This window comes from Canis lupus, chromosome 24 (assembly GCF_003254725.2).
Source record: "Canis lupus dingo isolate Sandy chromosome 24, ASM325472v2, whole genome shotgun sequence".
Taxonomy (NCBI): domain Eukaryota; kingdom Metazoa; phylum Chordata; class Mammalia; order Carnivora; family Canidae; genus Canis; species Canis lupus.
The window spans coordinates 33,292,812-33,313,170 of NC_064266.1; the positions used below are offsets into that span (position 1 = coordinate 33,292,812).

At 54.6% G+C, this 20,359-nt stretch overlaps 1 protein-coding gene across 3 annotated transcripts; it reads right to left on the bottom strand.

Annotated features, from left to right (window-relative positions):
- Positions 1 to 129: 129 nt before the first annotated feature.
- ZNF335 (zinc finger protein 335) lies at positions 130 to 20,002 on the bottom strand. Of its 3 annotated transcripts, none has more exons than XM_025470249.3 (28): positions 19,864 to 20,002; positions 18,943 to 19,193; positions 17,508 to 17,748; positions 16,643 to 16,720; positions 16,126 to 16,425; positions 15,909 to 16,040; positions 14,985 to 15,131; positions 13,015 to 13,267; positions 12,749 to 12,926; positions 11,629 to 11,741; positions 10,835 to 10,853; positions 10,593 to 10,709; positions 10,436 to 10,512; positions 10,188 to 10,348; positions 9,228 to 9,460; positions 8,239 to 8,332; positions 8,051 to 8,145; positions 4,272 to 4,531; positions 3,163 to 3,274; positions 2,703 to 3,077; positions 1,820 to 1,962; positions 1,583 to 1,737; positions 1,369 to 1,472; positions 1,203 to 1,280; positions 948 to 1,031; positions 799 to 864; positions 634 to 715; positions 130 to 547 (listed from the first exon to the last, which is right to left on the bottom strand). In XM_025470249.3, exons 2-28 carry the CDS (start codon positions 19,141 to 19,143, stop codon positions 420 to 422), a joined length of 4,026 nt encoding a protein of 1,341 aa, XP_025326034.1. In that variant the 5' UTR covers positions 19,144 to 19,193; positions 19,864 to 20,002; the 3' UTR covers positions 130 to 419. The 3 variants fall into 3 exon arrangements, 2 of the variants coding, with proteins under 2 accessions (XP_025326034.1, XP_025326032.1); XM_025470247.3 differs by having other exon boundaries at positions 15,909 to 16,043; XR_004809168.2 differs by lacking the exons at positions 130 to 547; positions 634 to 715 and having other exon boundaries at positions 812 to 864; positions 1,203 to 1,276; positions 15,909 to 16,043.
- Positions 20,003 to 20,359: the final 357 nt, after the last annotated feature.

The window sequence follows — 20,359 nt, forward strand, 5'->3', positions numbered from 1 at the left end:
TTGGGCCACCACACTTACAGAGGTAGGGCAGGCCGCACTGTGGAGCTAGGCAGCTCTTGTGAGCTGTAACAGGCTCTTCTTTCCTGCCATTTCCCAAGTCCTTGCGGACAAAAGTAAGATGGTCAGGACTGGACTCTGGTCCCTTTATTGAGACTGAGGGGCCAGTGGGTCCATCCAAACAAAAATAAATTTCTCTCCCCAAAGCCTGCCTGCAGGCTAGGGCACCCAGCATGTCCTGGCTGGGGCCCATGGTTGTCCCCTAAACCCAGCAACGCAGGTCTGGCTCTCTTAGAGGGGCAGGATACTGGCTGCTCAGTGTCTGGAGACCCTAGGCGGAACAGAGAGGGGAGTCCCAGTGGGCCCCCCACCCCCAGCACGGTTGGCCCTGATATCCACGGTCTGCGTTGGGCCCTTGGGGCTCAGTCATCCGTCAGGGTGATGACATCATACTCGATGCCCTGGTGTTGCAGCTGTTGGATGTGTTCAGGCACCGCCTCTTCCGTGCCAAATAAGCCCTGGGCTTGGGCCATGGCAGCATCAGCCACCGCTGTCAGGGGAGGGGAAAGGATGGTGAGCCCAAGGCCCCAGAAGCTAGGCCTGAGTCCCCAAGGTTGTCAGGTTCTCGCCCCATACCTGTGACGGCTGAGTGTGCCGCAGCCTCCAGTTGGGCCTGTGTGACCAGCTGCTGGCCTGGGGATACAGGCACATACTGGATCTAGAGTGGAGAAGCCAATGAGATCTGGCCTTGGAGGAGCTTGGCCTGTACCCCAGCACCCCCTGACCCCCTAAAGGCCCTACCTGGGATTCCTGAAGGAAAGGGGCCCCTTGTTCATACTGGATGTGTGTGATCTGGCCTTCCTGTACCTAGAGGGAGGAAGGCCATTCGGTGATCGAGGAGGTTGTACACTCCTCCCCTCACTTCCTGCCCCTACCCAGGCCTGGCCTACCTGGATGTGATGGCCCTCTGGAACCACAACATATTCCTGGGGGAGCAGATGCTGGACCCCATCCTGGGAGATGATGTACTGTACCTGGAGAAGGGTAGACAATAGGCAGGAGCTTAGAGTGAAGAAGACAGAGCAGGGGGCCAGGGACACCCACCATTCATGATGGCAGCTGCAGGTACAGACCCGGGAAGGGGTGGTTCCTCAAAGGGGCCTGGAGGCAGGTGGAGGGTGTGTGCTGCTGGCTGAGGTGCTCACCTGGTTGTCAGAGGTCACCAGATGCTGCACTGTTTGGCCATCCGCTGTGGTGATCTCCTGGATGTAGGTGGCTTCTTCCTGCCAGGACCAGGCCGGCTCTAGCCTCGGCTCTGTGTGCATCACCCCTCTCTGCCCCATCCTGTGACCTCCCAGCCCAGGCTCTCACCTGATTGGCCACTGTCTGTTCCTGGGCCACAATGATATGCTCCTGACCCAGTGCCTGCTGTAGCCGCTCTGAGCCCAGGACCCCGTGGCTGGACTGGAGTGCAGCTAGGCAGATAAGGAAGGGTACTCATATAGGGACTTAGGTGAACCCGGAATTGCCCTGGTCCCCACCCTGGTGTCCTGGCCTCCACCCTGGTGTCCTGGGGGCAGCTCACTGTGCAGTGTGGCCAGCGTCTCATCGTCACTGTTCAGGATGATGGTCTGGGTGGGAGTCCGGGCTGGGGTCCGGGCAGTAGGTGTCCCTGGCTTTCTCCCATCAGGGCTGTGTAGCCGCTGGATGTGGAACTTGAGGTGGCCATTCCGGTTGAAACTGAGGGGCCAGGGAAAGGCTCAGGGGCAGCCCCATCATACCTGCAGCAGCCCCCACCCCACCCACCTGTCTCCAGCCTCACCGCTGTCCACAGAGGTGGCATGCAAAAGGCTTCTCGTTGGTATGGGTCAGCATGTGCCGCCGCAGGTCCTTCTTATTCTTGGAGGCAAAGCTACACTGGCTGCACTGGTGAGGCCGCAGGCTTGAGTGTTGTGCCATGTGGGCCTGGGGAAGGGGCAGAGTCAGGGGTGCTGGCTGGGTGACAACATAGCCCCTCACCCACAGTGCTGCTGGGGAGTCTGTCCTCAGGTGGGGAGGAGTTGTGTATAAAGTGAAGCAGACTGAGACCTGGTGCTTCTGTGTGCTGAGAAGGAAACGTCATAGGTCCCATCGTGAGGTCACTTACAGATCCTGCCCCTGTTCTGACTCAGTGTACCCCCACTAAGCCTAAGATACAGGCTCAGATGAGGGAACCTCTGAAGGGCTCTTCCAGCCGGGATATTCTGGGGTTCTGGGCCCTGCTCCCTCACTGAGCTGCTGTGAGGACTCAGAGCAAGGCTACATCTGGAAATGGGAATTCCTGGGGGAAGGCCCCCACCAGAACCTGCCTTTCCCACCAACTTCCTTGCTCTGTGCGTGCTCCCTATTCTAGACAACCTGCGTTTCCCTGAGCACACCTCATGCCACCATGCCTGTGCTGCAGCCCCTAGAGACCCAGGTCGGCCAGCACCCGCACCCTGAGTCCTGTTCCCTGTGCTCTGTCATCTGCATTCTGTTCATGCCGGGGACACTGCTGGGCATGAGTCATGCTGGTTTGGTTTCCTGCCAGACTGAATGCTGAACCCTCTCGGAGTCATCTCTGACCCTAGAAGGGGGCAGAGGGCTTGGCTCGGGGTGTTCAGTTAAGGTTTATGACACGAGTGGCCGAATGAGTGCCAGGAGAGGCACAGGGGCATAGCACCTACCCGGACCTCAGGCCACTGGCGGGCACTGAAGGGACAGTCAGGACACTTGAAGGCACTAGGTCCGGCGTGGGCCCGTTTATGACTCTCCATCTCTGCACGGCCAGGGAAGGCCTCAGCACAGATCTTGCAGGAAAACTTCTTTGATGATGCCGTGGCTGCAGATGGTGGCGACGGCGGAACTCCCAGACCCAGGGCTTTGTTGGCCACAGGGGGTGGGGAAGCAGAGCCCTGGGAGTCTCCCACCCGGTGGGTCCTGGCTGGAGATGGGGGTTCAGGGCCGTCTCTGGGCAGACCCCCACACTGTAGCAGAGGCCACTTGGCTCCAGAGGCCAGGGAATCCGCATTTGGGAAGGAGATAGAGCCATCTGCAGTCAGCTGTAGGGAGATGGAGAAGCATGATACACTGATGAGGATGGGGGAAAGATGAGAAATAGGGGAGGACTGGTATCCCAAGCCTCACCTCGATGTGGTGCAGCTGGGTCCCATCGGCTGCCATGATATAGTGGGTGCCAGCTTCCTTCAGGGTGTCACTCACAACCACAGCCTGGGCTGCCTCCCCTGGGGGCTCCTCACTGTGGGCACAAAAGAGGGGAGGAATGAGTGCCAGGAAGGGATAGAAGGCCACAGAAGCCCCCTACCCCAAGAAATCATCAATGGAGGGGTGACTGCCACCACGGGTGGCCTCCCTGGCATGAACTTCATTCTGCCCCTTTCCTGCTGCACCTCGACAGTCTCTTCCAGAAACGGTGACCACAGGTCCAATGTATCATCCTGCTCAACCGTAGTAATCCTGGCTCCCTTGGAGGGTAGGGTGGGCAGAGAGCCCCAGGGGTCTGGCCAGGTGCAGCAACAGGAGGGGCCAGTGGGGGAGGCAGGGCTGGCAAGTACCCGGAGACTAGAGCACATGGCAGACACTGTGACCAGGCCACCCGAGCCTGCTGCCAGCCCAGGGACCCGGATTCTCATCCCAGGCACACACAGTGACACGTCGGTGCCTGGACGGAGGGCTTTCTCCGACTGCCCAGGACTTCAGTGAGCATACACACAGCTCTGGCCCGAACCTGCTCAGTGTAGGGGAAGCAGAGTGCAGTTCCCAGGCCTCCAGTGCCAGAGAGGAGCCTCCAGTGCCAGAGAGGAGCCTCCAGTGCCAGAGAGGAGCCTGAGCTTGCCTGCTGGGGCAGAACTGGACACCACCTTGAGGATCACCCACAACAAAAAGCATGTGACTTTAGAACCAAAGGTTCAACTCTTCACTTACTCCTGGTCTGACCTCGGGCCAGTTACTCAACGTCCCTGGCCTATTTACTCACTTGTAAAATGAGAGAAACATGGATCTCGCAAGAATGGTTTAGGTGAGTTCATAAATGTCCAGTGCCTGGAAAATCTAAGTGGCCCAAAAATAGTAGCTTCCAACCTCCTGAGAAAGCTATGACTCCCATGGCTAATTATGTTACATGTATTAGGACTTTTGCTTCCCACCAACTAGGCTCCAGTGGGCACAGCTCTTATTTGAGGCTCCCGGCATGCCTATCAATGGCTGAAGGGGGCCTTGGATGCAGCAGGTCTCACCTGTAAGGCGTGCCAGGAGCTGACGTCCCCTCCTCCATAGGGGGTGCTGTGATGACGCTGTAGCCAGTCCCACCAAACGGACCCGGTGCCAGGGTGATCTGCTGCAGGTCAGGAGCGCCTAGCTGGCTCTCTGCTGCCACGCTGCTCCCTGGCTCTGCCACGTGGAGGGTTACCACTTGTGGAGTGGCACCTGCTGGGGAAGGCTGCCCACCAGGGCATGCTAACTCTGCTTCCATGTCCTCTGACTTCACCACGGCCACCTATAACAGAATCCATGGACATTATGAGCACGGTCTGTGGTGAAGAGGCTGGTGTTCAGAGACCTTCTCTATCTCAGGGCCTAAAGGTTACCCACACTCAGGCAACCAAGTGCTGCCACCAGTCATTTGTACAACCCCAACTGTGTGTTCTTTCTAAAACACAATCAGGTTCTCCAAGCCCCACCCAGCAACTGGAAATAAACTTAACAAGACCAGGGTAGAGCAATGCTGCCCTCCAGGGGTGTTGGGCAATGTCTGAAGACAGTCTTTGGTTGTCACAATTGGAAGGGAGGTGGTATTGGCATGTAGGGGTTATTTGTCAGGGATGTGGCTAACCACCCCACAATGAGTAAGATGGCTCCTGCAACAAAGAACCATGCAGCACAAAAGGCCAAGACTGAGAAATCCTAGGATAGAGAGACAAGTGGCAAACCATTAAAAAAACAAACAAACAAACAAACAAAAAAAAAACATGATCTCACATCTTACTCCAGGTCCGATTCAAATAGACTAAAGAAAAAAAAAAACAAATAAATTAAAGACTCAAATGTAATAATAAAAAACTCTAAATAGGAACGCCTGGGTAGCTCAGTGGTTGAGCATATGCCTTTGGCTCAGGGCGTGACTCTGGAGTCCCAAGATCGAGTCCCGCATCGGGCTCCCTGCATGAAGCCTGCTTCTCCCTCTGCCTGTGTCTCTGGCTCTCTCTCTGTATCTCTCACGAATACATAAATCTATTTAAAAAAAAAAAAAAGCTAAATATATGAAGAGAAAATGCAGATAAGTGTTTTTATGATCTAGGGTGGGAAGATTTTTTTCTAATCATGACAGAAAAAGATGCTAGAACCTACAGCAAAACAAACCATAAACTGAAATGAGAAAAATGTAGTAGTTAACGATTCATAGGAGAGAGAAAAGGGAAGTCTCCTTCATATACAAAGAGTTGCTGCAAAGTGATGATAACACTAATAGGGGAAGCTGGGTAGCACAGCTAGTTGAGTGTCCAACTCTTGGTTTCGGCTCGGGTCATGATCTTGGGGTAGTAGGATCGGGCCTGCATGGGGCTCCGTGCTCAGTGAGGACTCTGCCTAAGGTTTCTCTTTCTGCACCCCCCCCTTCACGTGTGTGCTCTCTCAAATAAAATCCTTTTTTTTTTCTCTTTAAGACTGACAATAGGAAAACGGATACATGACACAAAAAGGTAAGTCAGAGAAGAAGTAAGTGGTCTGTGAACATACAGAAAATAGTTCAATCTAATTTATGGTCACAAAATTATAAATTAAGACCATGAGGGGTACCGGCTACTCAGAGGAGCATGCCACTTTTGATCTCGGGGTTGAGTTTGAACCCTATATTGCTTGGGTGTAGAGATTACTTAATTAAAAACTTAAAAAAAGAAAGGTCATGAAATATACTTCTAGGGCAGCCCGGGTGGCTCAGCAGTTTAGCGCCGCCTTCAGCCGAGGGTGTGATCCTGAAGACGCGGGATCGAGTCCCATGTCAGGCTCCCTGCATGGAGCCTGCTTCTCCCTCTGCCTGTGTCTCTGCCTCTGTGTGTGTGTGTGTGTCTCTCATGAATGAATAAATAAAATCTTAAAAAAAAATCTATACACACACACACACACACACACACACTTCTATGTGGAAGAGATTTATTAAAATTAGGGACATCCAGGGTTGGCAAAGGCATAGTAAACACGCTTCGCTCTAATGGTGGTCACAAAAAAACAACGTATCTCTGTAAGAGGCTTCATACCTTCAGACCCACCAATTCTACTTCTAGGAGGCTTTTTAACTAAAAAATGTTACGAGCACCGGAAATATATGTGTACTGAAGTACTGCCCTGATTAATGAAAAACTGGAAATAACCAACAAAGGACTGAATGAACTTACAACATCTATACGATGGAATAACATGGAGATGTAAAGTGGAAATGTCTTAGTAAGAGAGAGGAGATCTGTATGCACCTACCAGGCCATGCCTCACATACTGCGGAGTGAAGAAAAGTGGGCTGTGGATAAGCATGAATCATGTGACCCTAAATATATATATATATATATATATTTATTTTTATTTTTTTTCTAAATATATATTTTTAAGATTTATTTAATTTAGAGAGGGACAGAGGCAGGAGGAGACAGAATCTCAAGCAGACTCTGCATACAGCATGGAGCCCGATGTGAGGCTCGATCTCATGACCCTGAAATCATGACCTGAGCCAAAACTGAGAGTCGGATGCTTAACCGATTGCACCACCTAGGCACCTCCATGATCCTATTTTTTAAGGAGCAAAATGTCTCTGTGTTACTGCGTATGTAGAGAAAACTGGAAAAATGCCTGTTAACGGGGAGGGGACGGATGTTAAGGACTTTTACTTTCTGTACAGAACATTTCCTAATGTTCATTTTGGTGGGTTTTTGTTTTTTGTTTTTTTTTACAATGTTTTTGTAATCAGAAAAAAAATGCATGAAATACTGGCATGATGACAGAACAACAGAACAGAACTTGTCCTATATATGTGGGAATCTAGAACATGATAAAGTGGACATTTCTAACCACTGGGGAAGATTATCTGATATACTGCACTGGATAACATTTGGGGGAAAAGTAGTAAAGTTAGTCCCCTACCTTTGTGCATACATCAAAAATAAATTCCCAGTGGAGTAAAGATTTAAGTGTAAAAAATGAAACCCTAAATAGAAAATACAAATGAATGTTTATATAATCTTGGGGGGGGGGGGAAGGAGGCCTTTCTAGGGATGATATCAAAGGCAAAAACTATATAAAAGCCTGATTTAACGGTCTAAAAATGTACCAGTTCCACAATCCCCCAAAGGCGCTTAGGGAATCCTAGGAAGCTGTCCTGGTCCAACACCAGGCTCCCTCCTCCAGACTTTTGTCTGTCCTCCAGCCCCCAGGGGCACATTATTGCTCCAAGTTCTTGGAATTTATCATCTCAAACACAGATTCAGTATGTTTTCAAGAGGCTCAGAAACAGGAGGGGCTCCCAAAGCTCTCCCCAACTCTGAGGAGCATGGGAGGTGAGGAAGGGCAAGAGTGACCCCAGGTGGCAAGGAGGGAGAGGTCGTGATGGGGGCTGGGGGGGGGGGGTGTTGGTGGCTAGGGATCAGCCAGGGCTCCAGGCCCGGGGATGGTGGAGCAGGAGCAAGCGCCCTGGGGGCCTCCTAGCAGTGGGAGGCATCCCAGGATGAGGGTGCTGGGCTACATGGGAAGCGGGCTCCGACCCACAGCACAGGGGGCTGCAGAGCTGGGACGCCCGAGGCGGAGCAGGGGGTGGCGCTAACCGCTTGGCCGGGCAGAGGTCGCCAGTGGCCCTCCCTGCACCGGGGATCCCCCAGGCCCACGTCTGCTCCCTCCTGGGTTTTGGTGGACTGTTTCTTGGCTCAGCGGGAGGGCCCCGAGCACGACTGGCTCCTCTCCTCCAGATGGGGTGTCAGGGCAGAGCAGATGCGGAAGGTGGCTGCGTAGGGGGGTTGGGGGGGTGGCGGCGGCTCACCTGCAGGGCTGTGCCCCCCAGCTCCCGCTGTGCACTCATGTTCAGCAGCAGATCCAAGGCCGTCTGCGTGGCCATTGCTGTCGACTCCTCAGCACCTGGGTTGAGTGAGACCTATGCCTCAGAACAGGCCACCGCCCCGCCCCCCTTCTGCCCAGCTCCCCAGGCTCCCGCCTTCCCTCAGAGCTCACCTTGCTGGTAGATGATGGTGGCCCCACCAAGGGTGTCAGGACAGAGCAGTGGGGGGGTCTCGGGTGCCTGGAAAGGTGCTGCCTCTGGGGGGATCTGCGGGGTGGGGATGTGGCCAAGCCTGAGAGGGGGCAGCTGGGATTCCAGCACGGGTGACCAAGCACCTCCTCAGGCGCTTCATATCCTCTGGCTTGTTTCATCTTCACACAACCACGTCTCAAGATATCTCTCAGCTCAGTGCTACAGATGAACTGACCGAGGCTCAGAAAAGTGGAACACTGGCTACGGTTCCACAGCTAGTAAGTAGCACAAGACTGACTCTGGAGCCTGTGTTCACCAGCACATAGAAGCGGTCCATCTTTTGGGGCACAGGAGGGGGAGACAATGTACTCGGCTATGAGACTACACTTTTCAGCCTGCCTTGCAGCTAGGAAAAGTGGGGCCTTGTGGCTAAGCAGGAGCTTCTGGTTAAGTTCGCAGGGAAGACAGATGGAGAGATGGCACGCTTCCTTTCTGCCCTTCTCCCATCCCTTCCTCCTGCTTCTTGCCTGGGATGTGGCTAGAAGGCTGGAGCTCCTGCAGCTATACTGGACCATGAGGAAACCACAAAGATGGAAGTCGTATGCCTAGGATGGCTGGGAAAAAATATTGAGAGAGCTTGGTCCCTGATGACTGACCGTGGAGCTGCCACACTAGCCCTAGGCTGCCGACCTCTGGACTCGTTTGTGAGAGAATAATAAACTATTACCACAGTTAAGCTACAGAGATCCCATTCTCTATTCCTAGCACTGGAAAGCCACTCCCACTCTGAGCTTAGGGCTGACATATCTGTGACCGCATCTGCTCTTTACTGCAGTTGGAGAGGCAAGGACCATTCTGTTGTCCCCAGTGTGCAAATGAGGATGCTGGGGATGGGAGAGGTGATAGGACACGGTCATCCCGGCACAGGGCCCCAAGCCCCTTCTGAATGCAGCCTGCGTGCTGAGCTTACCTCCGGAGGTGCTGGGGAGCTGGGGGGTGGTCCAGGGGCTGCACTATGCTGCTGCTTCAGCTCCTCAATCTGCTGCAGGGAGAAGAAGGGGCGACGGCGGGAAGGGGGCTCCTCAGGGTGGCGCCGCCCCCATTCCTCAAAGCTGCTGGCATGTCGGCATCGTACATGCAGGCGCAGATTCTTCTTGTGTCGTGTGCTGAAGTGGCAGTACTCACAGGCAAAGGGCTTGGCCCCTGCAGGCACAGGCGAAGGGATGCTTGGGCTTTCCCACTCCCCTTTACCATGAAGCCTTCCATGAGCCCAAGGACCTCTCCAACTGTTTCCCTCCCAGCACTTCGTCCCCAAGCTCAGGCAAGCACATGGTGCAGTTTGTTCTGGCGGGCCAGGCCAGGTGTGAACTAGGCCCCCCGGCTGCACTCACAGCCTTCCTAGCAGTATCTCATTTTCACGGCACATGACTACACACTCCTCTTATGAATCACCTCCCCCACGTAGACAGGAATCCAGCCCTCTAGTGTGTCCAATCTCCCCCAGTGTGCCCATCAGAAGGCTGGGCAGCAAGCAGGAGAAAGAATCAACTGTTTTGTCCACTTTCTGTGGGCCGAGCATGGGATGCTGCTTCTCCTACTTCACGCGCAAGGGCAGGGCCTCTGTAAACGTTTCCTGCCCAGCACCCAGCAGACAGGGCTCAGGGAACAGAGCTCACTTTTACAACCATCACTTGGTAGGTACTTCTGACTCCCCCTTTCACAGCCAGGGAAGACTCAGGGCAAGTTGGCCCACGATCATGCAGAGAAGAGCTGGCTGAGCTGAAGAGAGAGTGTGTCACCCTTAGAGGAGATTCCCTTACAACCAAGAAGCTCAGGCTGCTCTCCCCGGGGGCTGTGGCTGCGGAGCAGGAGGAAGAGGACAAAGCAGAGCCTGTGACTCGGGGCACAGTGAGCTGAGGGCCAGCCTGACCTGTGTGCTTGACAGCCACATGGGAGAGCAGGAAGTCCTCCCGGAAGGTGCGGTAGGGGCAGAAGCTGCATTTGAATGGCTTGTCACTGACATGAGACAGCTGGTGGTTCAGTAGTGCTTTCTTGTCCTCACACACAAACTCACAGAACTCGCACTTGAACCTTGGAGTGGTGAGAGGGAGGGAAGATCAGCAGTGGGCTGGGCTGAGCTGGGGTGCTCCAGTCCCAGGGGCCTTCTTGGGAATATACCTGCGGTTGGCAACAGCCTGGATGTGTGTGAGCAGGTGCATCTTAAAGGTGTAGCGTTTCTTAAAGGACTTTCCACACTGTGAGGAACAGAGTGAGTTAGATGGGGGATTGCCCAGGGTGACCCTCCATCCTGCCCCCAGCCCTTGGCCCCACCCACCTTGTCACACATGTGGGGCTTCTCCGTGCTGTGTGTCTTCATGTGCTGTGTGAGTCTCTTCTGCATCGGGTAGACACGGCCACACACAGGGCAAGGGAAGGAGCTCAGCTTGGGGGTCTGGGATGGGACAAGAAGGGACCAGATGAAGAAAGAAGGGGAGGAGAGAGGGTGAGACCTTACCTCCTGCCTCCACCCTGACAAGCAGCCCTCAAGCAGACTTCTTTCCCCAGGCCCAGACTCACCGGATCTGGTCTCTTCTTCCTGGGGGAGAAAGGCATAGGAGTCAGACCACTGCTTCCCCAAGCCCACCTCAGACCTTCTCACACAGACCAGACCCAGTCTCAGCCCTGAGTGTCCCTATTGTCTGACCAAGCCCTTCTCTTCACAACAGGGTTTCTCTAAGTAGAATTCACTAGGAAATGCTAGGAGGCATGCTGTAAATAAATTCTGGAATGGTGCTTTCCTCCTTCATCACAAAATAAAATGTGCACTGTAAAGGCCATAAGAAGTCCTGCATAAAAAAAAAAAAAAAAAAAAAAAAAAAAAGAAGTCCTGCAGAAAAGAGCTGGTGAACCAGGTGTTCTATCTGGTGTCCCCAATCTTACTTCCCCCTGCCCAACTTTTTAAAAGAAAACCCATAAGCATCTTGGAGTTCAGGCTTTCCTGAAAGCACAGTTTGAAAGTCAGTGTCCTCATGGACTCCACCTCTGCTCACACAGCGCCCCAAGCGGAGTGAGCTCTTTCCTAAAGCTGAGTTGATTTACTGAGCTTTAGCTACACGATTCCCTTCCATCCTTTCAACAATGACCATACCTACCTCACAAAGCGCATAGCAGGGAAGAGACTGAACAAGAGCCCCCAGAAGCCCTGCTACTGCTCTAAGCCAAGCAAGCTGGGATGAATGGCCTATCTTTCTGATGTCTGTAATGTGCTGCCAATGGGGTGGCCCAGGGCAGGTGCTCAGCAAGGGGGAAATGCGGTTGTGCTGGGCCTCTACGTCCCACTCTGACCTGTATACACCCCTGCATGCACTGACCGGTCTCGACTGTGCACAGCTGCGTGCCGGACCACATCCTTCCGGTAGACACTGGTATAGCTGCATTCGTCACACTTGTAGGGCTTACTGCCCACGTGATTGAACATGTGCTCCTAGGACAGAGGTAAATGGGGTCGTGGGCTGGGGTTGGCTTCCCTTGCTCCCCCAACCTGCACCCAAAGTCTTAGAGCTGCTGTGGGAGCAAGTTCCAGAACAAAGGAGTACTATAGGGGCCAGAGCCTATTAGGGCTGGGCCCTCTCCCCAGCAAGGGTATCTACTCTGCACCAGGCCCTGTGCTGGCTCACCATCTGATGGAGGCAGAAACAGGTTCGGAAGGAAGTAACCTTGGCCCCAAGTGACCTTGTGAATGGCAGAGCTTGGAGTCAAATCCAAGTAGCACGGCTCCAGAGCCTTCACTCTCCTGGGGCAGGGTTCTAGAGAACAACTTCTAGGTCATGGGGCCCTGTGTGAGGGAGGATGTACCGTGTGCTGAAAGCTTAGGGGCTCTGGCCTGTGCTTCAGGTAGCTCCTATCCCATGATGGCCAACTCTCTACCTTACTTTGGCCAGGCCAAGCCAGTTTCCTGGGTCAGTAAAATGGGGCTATTGATACCTACAATCACTTTGGGTTGTGTGAGCATGAAACTCAAGCAGGCCTACAAGGCCCGGGTACTGAATAAAAAATGGCCTAGAGTGGCAGCAAGCCCACTGGCACTTTTGGGTAATTGATATAAAAAGGAATGCCTTTCTTGAGACACATTACTGCCATCTACTGGAAAACTTTCTAACATACTGAATTAGATAAAACCAGTTGTACTGCCATCTGCTGTGAAGTGCAGTGTGTCTGTGTGTGTGTGTGAAGCAAATCTATGCTGTCTGCAATGTGCAGAGCACCTCTGATGACATGGCACCACTGTGCAGTGTGCAGCCTGCACAAGTGCCCAAGGCGCTGCCTGAACTCCTTCAGCACACCAGCGGCACACCATGTAAGGTGCCTGGCAAAGGGGCAGGAAGGTGCTAGCCAATGGCCTGTGAACTCCATTCCCTTTGGCACTGCCTGCCAGCCATCATCTTTCTATCCTAGTGCTGCACCCCGCCCCCCACCCCACCCGTTGCCTACCTTGAGTGAAGACCAGCGGCGGGAGCGGTAGCTACACTGCAGACACCTGAAGAGCTGGGGGTCCCCGGCCTCGTGGGAGTTGACGTGGAAGCGCAGGTCCTCGTGGGACAGGAAGCGGGAGCCGCAGATGCGGCACAGGAAAGGTCTCAGGAGGGGTTTGGGAGACTTGTAATAATACCTGCCAGGAGGGCGTTGGGGAGAGGTCTGGCTGGGCTGCGCTGCCAACCATTTCCCCTCCCCTTATCCAGGCTCCCTGTGCCACATACTTGCGGTATTTCTTGCCCAGGAAACGCCTGGAGGGCCGGCCGCGGCGGCGGGGCAGAGCGTCAGGCTCATCTGGGCAGGAGGGTGCTGCGTTCTCCGCATCCGACTGGCTCACACCAGGGTCCACAGGGGCCCTATCAGCCTTGCCCAGGGCAGCCAGGCATCCTGGACCCGAGGAGCTGGGTGCTTCGGGGTCTGGGGGCTCTGGAGGGCTCTGTCCGCTCTGGGAACTCACCAGAGGTTCCCCTTCCACACCTGCCACGGACATGGGCACGAATTAGCCACAGACACACCAAGACAGATGTGGACAAGTGTGCCAGAGGCCAGCCAAAATATTTCCTCAAACACGGTCACAGGCTCCCGATGGGCACTTCAGGTCATGGGACAGACGCAGTGGCCTGAAGTTAGAGGGCAGTGTGGACACAAGCCCTCCTACAGTTGGCCTGTTGCTGGCACAGGACAACTTACACATGACAGTCTGCAGTAGCAGCAAGAGCTGGGGACTTCCCTGTCAAGAGACCCACATGCTAACTCAGCTCAGACACTGGGCTCCTGTGCATCCTTGGGCAAAGCCACCGCCCTGAGTCTCATTTTCTGTCAAGTGGAGATGATACCTGCTGTGCTAGTGATCTCATGGAACATTCTAGGGCCTGGGAGTAACAGCAGGGACTTTAAACACTGCTTTTCCCTAGGGAGGCTGGGAGGCTGGAGAGCAGACGAGAGGAAGGGAGGAGACATCACATCACTGTACACACTCAAAACGTTTAAAAGTCTGAACAATCTGAATGTGTTACCTATTCAAAAACATCAACAGAAAAAAAAATCTACAGTATTCCAGTGTAATGTTTTAAAAATTAAAAGTGATCTACACAATGCCAATGACATCTGCTTCTTGATGGGGGAGGGGGGTACTGGCTATACAGGTGTATTGCCCTCATCAAAATTTCCTAAGGATTATGTGTATTTTCCCATAAAGATCTTAACAATAAGTTATTTTAAGACGCCTGGGTGGCTCAGTCACTTAAGTACCTGCCTTCAGCTCAGGTCATGATCTCAGGGTCCTGGGAACGAGCCTGCGTCAGGCTCTCTGCTTGGCGGGGAGTCCGCTTCTCCCTCTACCCCTTCTTCCCCCAGCTCGTGCTTTCTCCCATGCTCTCTCTCTCAAATAAAATCTTAAAATAAAAATTTATTTATTTATTTATTTTTTTAATTTTTTATTTATTTATGATAGTCACAGAGAGAGAGAGAGAGAGAGAGAGAGAGAAGCAGAGACATAGGCAGAGGGAGAAGCAGGCTCCATGCACTGGGAGCCTGATGTGGGATTCGATCCCGGGTCTCCAGGATCGTGCCCTGGGCCAAAGGCAGGCACCAAACCGCTGCGCCACCCAGGGATCCCTTAAAATAAAAATTTAATAATCTCCCCCAAACTGCATATACAAAAACAGCTAATATGTGATTTTGTATGTATTTACACCTTAAAGAACTCGTGAAAGACAGGTGCAATCATCTCCATTCATAATAAAGGAAGAGGGGATTCAAGAGGCAAAGTACCATGCTCTGATTCACACAGCTAGTAGGTGGCAGAGCCTTCATGCCCACGGGGCTTTCTCCTCCCCTGCCTGTAATACTCCAAGCCAGTGCTCCCTGGACAGTTTCAGGCCTCAGACTTGATGTCATTTCGGCAGTCATACTTAAAACTTATCTTCTTAGTTCAGTTATAAAGATTCAAACTTCTGTGCTGTGACACCTTGCCATTGAGAAGTCTTGTCACAAAGCTGATGTATCACTTCTTAACTCAGGGTTTCTCGAGCTTGGTCTGAGAAGGCTGTATGAGGAGGCCTGCAGGGCCCCCTGGTTTGTTATATGCTGCCCTGTATGGCACACTCAGTCTCCAACGCTCTATAGGAAGAAGTAGGGAATGAGGCCACCATTCAGCCCCACTCACACAACCCCACCTATGACCAACTCTCACCATCTGGGAGGTCCGAGGTCTCTAGGCGAGGCAGTTTCCGAGGCCGGCCAGGTCTCCTTCTCGGTCTTGGAGTACTGGGAGTAGGGCGCTGGGGCCGTAGCTGCCGGCCCCGGGGCTCATCCTCAGCTGGATTGTAGTCACTGTCCTCTGTGGGGACCACATGAGAAGGTTGTGGGCATCAACCCTGACCCCTAACCGGGTTTCCCTGGGAAGAGGCCCTCTTCCCATCCCTGCCTACTTCCCCTCCAAGCTCACCAACCAGTAATGCCTCCTCCAGAAAGCCCTCCTGGTCTCCCCCTGGCTGACTATGAACGCCTCTCTCCAAGCCCCTGCAATCCTTTCTCTGCACCCTTCCTGACTCTGACCACTAACTCAGACAGCACCACTGTGTTAACTAGAAAAAGATGCCCCTTCCTTAAGACACTTTATAGCCACTGTTAGAAAATAGTTGGAATAAACATTCAAACCTACAACTCTGACAACCATGCTATTCAGTGCAAGAGCCACTAGCCATGTGTCACTATCAAGCACTGTGTGTGATCTACATTGAGACACTGGATTTCAAAAAACTAGTATTAAAAAAGAAAGTAAAATAACCTGCTGATAATTATGATTAAGCTTAATCTTTCAACCTTTTTACGTATAGTTACAAGAAAAAAATGCATGTGTGGCTTGTATTCTATTTCTGTCGGACAAGTGTGAATGTGGCCCTCTTAGATGTGGTGCTCTTTTTTAGTGCACAGCCTGCACAGCTGTACACAGAGGTCCTGACCTCAGAGCCCCAACTCCTGTCTTATACTGGAGGCACCCACACGCCTGAATCTGTGCCAGGTCCTCTTTCCCAGCCCTCCACATGGGCCAGAGAGAACTCAGTATTTGAAGATGGCTATGGCGGTAGTATGCCTGGGAGCCAAGGTGGCCTACCCTCTAGGTCATCAATGGCGCCGGCGTCGATGATGTCATCATCATCTTCCTCCTCTGGCCCCTCTTCCTCCTGGGTCTTGGCTGAGGTGCCCCATTTCCGCAGACGCCCCTTCTTTCCAGCCGCAGCTGCTGCTGCTGTGAAGATCAGAGAAGCTTGCCATGTCTGGCTCTCGGCACCCACCCCCACCGCGCAGCGTCAGCCAGTCAGTCAGTGCACCTGGTCGGAAGTGACGCTCCCGCATATGGCGCAACAACGTGGCTTTGGTGCTGCTCCGGTACTGGCACATCTTGCACTTGAATTGCTGTACCACCACCACCTCCATCATGGCCTCCAGGCTCTGCAGGTCTGGCTCCTCGGTGCCAGAGCCTGGGGGCGGCTGCGCCGGGGAGCTGGGCCTACCCCGTGCTTCCTCAGGGGGCTCTAGGCACGTGGATGTGGGGCCATCAGCCAGGGCCTCGATGGCTGCCAGGCTGTGAGCCAAGGTGGAACTGGACATTGGCGAAGCCATGGGGGCACCTGGTGGTGGGTGAGGGAATCAGAGAGAAGGGAAGGCAAGGGGAAGGTGGGCCATGATCAACAGCTGCCCCTCCCAGGGAGGTCCAGGGATCCAGGAACCCAAATCCCCACCAGAATGACTGGGGAAACGGGCCCAGAGCAGTGGACAACCTGCCAAGATCACACAGTGAGTTTATACAGAGCCCCCTCACCCACTGCAGGGCTCCCTGGGTCTTACCATCATCTGGGCCCTGCAGGATCAGGTACCGTGCAGTCTCGGCCCCACCATCCTCAGCACTGGTTACGGTGATACAGCCTGGGCAGAAATGTGGGGAGCTGACGATGACAACTGTTACTGTCCACATTCACAGCCAACTATGAACCAGCTGTACTACCCACCGAGCCTCACTTGCATCCTGTCCCTGCTTGTGCACCGTCACCCAGAGCAGGACTGTCGGGATGTCTGGTGGGACACGCTGGCCCAGCACCCGGCCTAGTCACGCAGGAGCCATGGCTACCCCTGCCACCCTACCTCTGACCACTAAAACCTGGAGAGTCCCCCTCCCCATCTCCAAACCTCCCCAAAGTCATAGGCCTAGCCCCTGCATCACTTTCTCAGGGTTGACTTCCCACACCACCCCAGGGCTTTTCGAAGTCTATGGCCTTTACACACACCATTGATAACCCAGGATGCAGGCGGTAATTATGAATACAGACTCTGGAGTCAGAGTATCTGAGCTCATGGCCCAACACTTGCTGGTCACAGTGGGTTCTCATCTAGACTGTGAGGATAATAGCACCTACTTTTTTGGGGTCACCAAGGAACTCGTGAAATACTATATATAAAGTGCTCAGGACAGACCCCAGTACAAAATAAGGTACTATTGTTTCTGTGTTTATTCAGCATTTATCACATGCCAGGTATTATACCGCACCATTTCATCAAATCCTCACCTCATTCTCTGCTACAAGATAGGGGCTACTATTCCCATGTTCCACATTTGGAATGCTACAGTTATTTGCCTAAGTTTGCACAGCTGGTTCTGCTGGACCTCACAGGAAAACCCACGGGCTGACTCTTGCTGCCCTCTGCCCTAACTCACTCGGGATTAGGTCTGGCCCAATGGTGGACTCGATAATCTTGTCAATGGCTGAGCCCAGGTCTGAGGAAGAAGCCGTGCAGTCGGACACCAGCATGTTGGGGTCTGGGAGTGCGCTGGAGTGCACCAGGGCTGGGGGACCACCTGTCACCCCTGCCACTGGCCCACGGGACACAGAAGATGAATCAGGCAGGTACCCGTGGGGCAGAGGGTCTGTGCTCGAGCTGCTCTCAGATACTTCTTCCTGGATGATAGGAAACAGGGAGAGAGGAATTTTAGGAGTCAGGGATGGTGCAAGGCAGGTTGTTACCCACTAGACAGAGCTCCCGGGCCCTCAGACATGGTGAATGGTGCCATCCACACGTCAGCCTCACTGATGACCAGCAGATGCCCTCTAGTCACAGAGCCACCAAAGAACAAGTTCCAGGGTCCCCAGCTCTGGTCAGGTAAGAGGCCCCGTAATCCCCATACCCACACAACAGCCTGACAGAACTATTTTCACTGGGCTTTTGTTTTTTAAAGGTTTTTATTTATTTATTCATGAAAAACCCGAAGAGAGAGGCAGAGACACAGGCAGAGGAAGAAGCTGGCTCCATACAGGGAGCCCAACATGGGACTCGATCTGGGACTCCAGGATCACGCCCTGGGCCATAGGCAGGTGCCAAACCGCTGAGCCACCCAGGGATCCCAGGTCCATCTCTGTTCAATTAACGAAACCCTTGGACCCCAAAATGGGGTCCATCTTTGGGCAGCTCTAGAACATGAGGTCTTGGAAGTCATTATCTTGCAGGTAATAACAATGGTAATGGCTAATACTTACTGAGTACGTACTATGCGTGCTAGGCACTGTTTTATTAATGCTTTGCGTGTATTAATCCTCACAAAACCCCTACTGAGGCAGATATATTTATCATTCCGTCTTTACAGATGAGAAAACTGAGAGCTAGAAATGAGGTAGCTTGTCCAAGATTACAGAGCCAGGAGATGACAGCGTTACAGAACGTGTCCAAGAGTACTCCCTCTGAGGCAAGTATTCCTGCTCCATTTTACAGAGAGAAGAATGAGGCCCAAAGAGGTCTCCCGGTGAATCGGAGGCAGAGCCAAGCCTTGAACCAGGGTACCTGCATTCTCAAAGAGTGAGGACAGTGGGTAGTGGAGTGGGGAAGACCACGGCTCAGATCTGAATCGTGGCTCTGCCGGCTCCCTGTGCCTCGGTTTCCTTCCCTATAAGATGTGCAAGAGTGATATATACGTGCCTTACTAGGTCTCAGACTTAAATGAGAAAAATCCACGCTAGGGGCTTGGCAGGGTGCCTGACGGGCCGTAAACCAAAAACAACTATCAGTTGCAAGCCAGCCTCTCCGGCTGCTTCCCTCGGCTGCCAGGCAAGCCGCCTGCGGTCCCCGCCTCCACCCACGCCGGCCAGCACGGTCCATACCAGAGAGCCGCAGCCTCGGTCAGAGCTTTGCCCCACGCCGGAGTCGTCGGCCTCCGCCGGCCCCGGAGCGGCCGCGGCGTCGCTGCTGTCTGCCGACACCGCTTCAGAGGTGCCCACGCCCAGGCCGCTCTCAGAGGGCTCCTCGGGCCGGCCAGGCCCCGGGGCCGCGTCGCTGCTGCTCTCCACCTCGTTCTCCTCCATGGGCTCGGGGGGCCGCCCGACAGGGAGGCGCAGGGGCTGGCTCCTTCACTCTGCGGGAAGAGGCGACGCGGGCTGGACCTGGAACAGGTGGGCCTCCTCCCCGGCCCACCCAGCTGCGCCCGTGTGCCCATTCCGCAGGTGCAAAGACTGAGTCTCCGCCGAGGAGGGGCTTTCCCGTGTGCGGAGACAGGAGCCCCGGGGAAAACTGGACCGAGAAGGCTGGCCTCCCGATCTAGAGCCTTCCCCATCCCCGGGAGGGCGGCCAATGGCCGGTAATCTTGACCCTCCTCGTCTCCCCTCCGTAATTCCCGCAGCGTGGTTCGCCCTAAGAGCGCGCTCGGGCCGGGCTCGGCGGCTCAGCCCTTCGGCCCCCGAGTCCCCCCGGGCGCAGGGTCGGTGGTACAGCCCGCAGGCCCCCCGGGTCAGTGGCTCGCTCCCCCCTCCCCTGGCTCCCATGCGGAGGGGGCTGACAGCGACGGTCCCGGGGCCTGGCGACTCGGGGCTGTCCCCGGCGCTGCCTGCGCTCCAGGCCCGACGCCATCTTGCGGCGGCGCCGGGTTTCCGCTCAGGCAAGTGCGAGAGCGACTAAAGGGCCTGGGACCCCGGGGCCCTGTTCGGACAGCCCCGCCGGCCCGGGAGCTCGCCGCCGGCTCTCTCCGCAGCGTGGCCCCACTTCGCGGCCGCGTGCAGTGGGGCGATCTGACTGTACCCGATGCTCACCCGACGCTTTCGTCGCCGCGCGCCTCTCCGACTCCGGCATCGACGAGGTCGCCATCCTCTTCCCCCCTCTGCGGAGGGACCCGTCGGCCCACCGTAGGCCGGGACTACTTCCTACGCCGACCCGGAGAAAGACAACTTTCCGGCGTGTCAGAAGGTCCTCCTGAGGCCTCAGAACCATGGTCCAGTCCGGAGAGAGTCTAGAATTTTATACGTCGCCAAGCACGGGCGGCAGAATCCGCTATGGGTCGGGAACTACTTTCTCTCTTGGCGGAGGGCTACACTGGAAGTGGTTTGTGACGTCAAGGCTGGGTCCCTTCCCCGGGCCGCAGGGTTGGGCGCGGCTAAGGCTGCCCCACGGCCCGGGGGCGTGGCCAGGAGGGGGCGTGGCCCTCGGGGGCGTGGCCACGCCCCCTCCCGGAACTGCTCTCGGGAGTGTACGGCGCCCGGGGCGCTCTGCCTCGGCCGGAGAGGAATAAACAGTATTAGTCATTTCACC

What these genes read in the sequence shown, in the direction of transcription:
- ZNF335 (XM_025470247.3), bottom strand. Translation starts at nt 19,143, where the DNA reads ATGGAGGAGAACGAGGTGGAGAGCAGCAGCGACGCGGCCCCGGGGCCT. An exon ending in TGGGCCAGACCTAATCCCGA is followed by an intron (nt 16,721 to 17,507) that starts GTGAGTTAGGGC and finishes ATTTCTGCCCAG; the next exon opens with GCTGTATCACCGTAACCAGT. An exon ending in GACCTCGGACCTCCCAGATG is followed by an intron (nt 13,268 to 14,984) that starts GTGAGAGTTGGT and finishes TGTCCGTGGCAG; the next exon opens with GTGTGGAAGGGGAACCTCTG.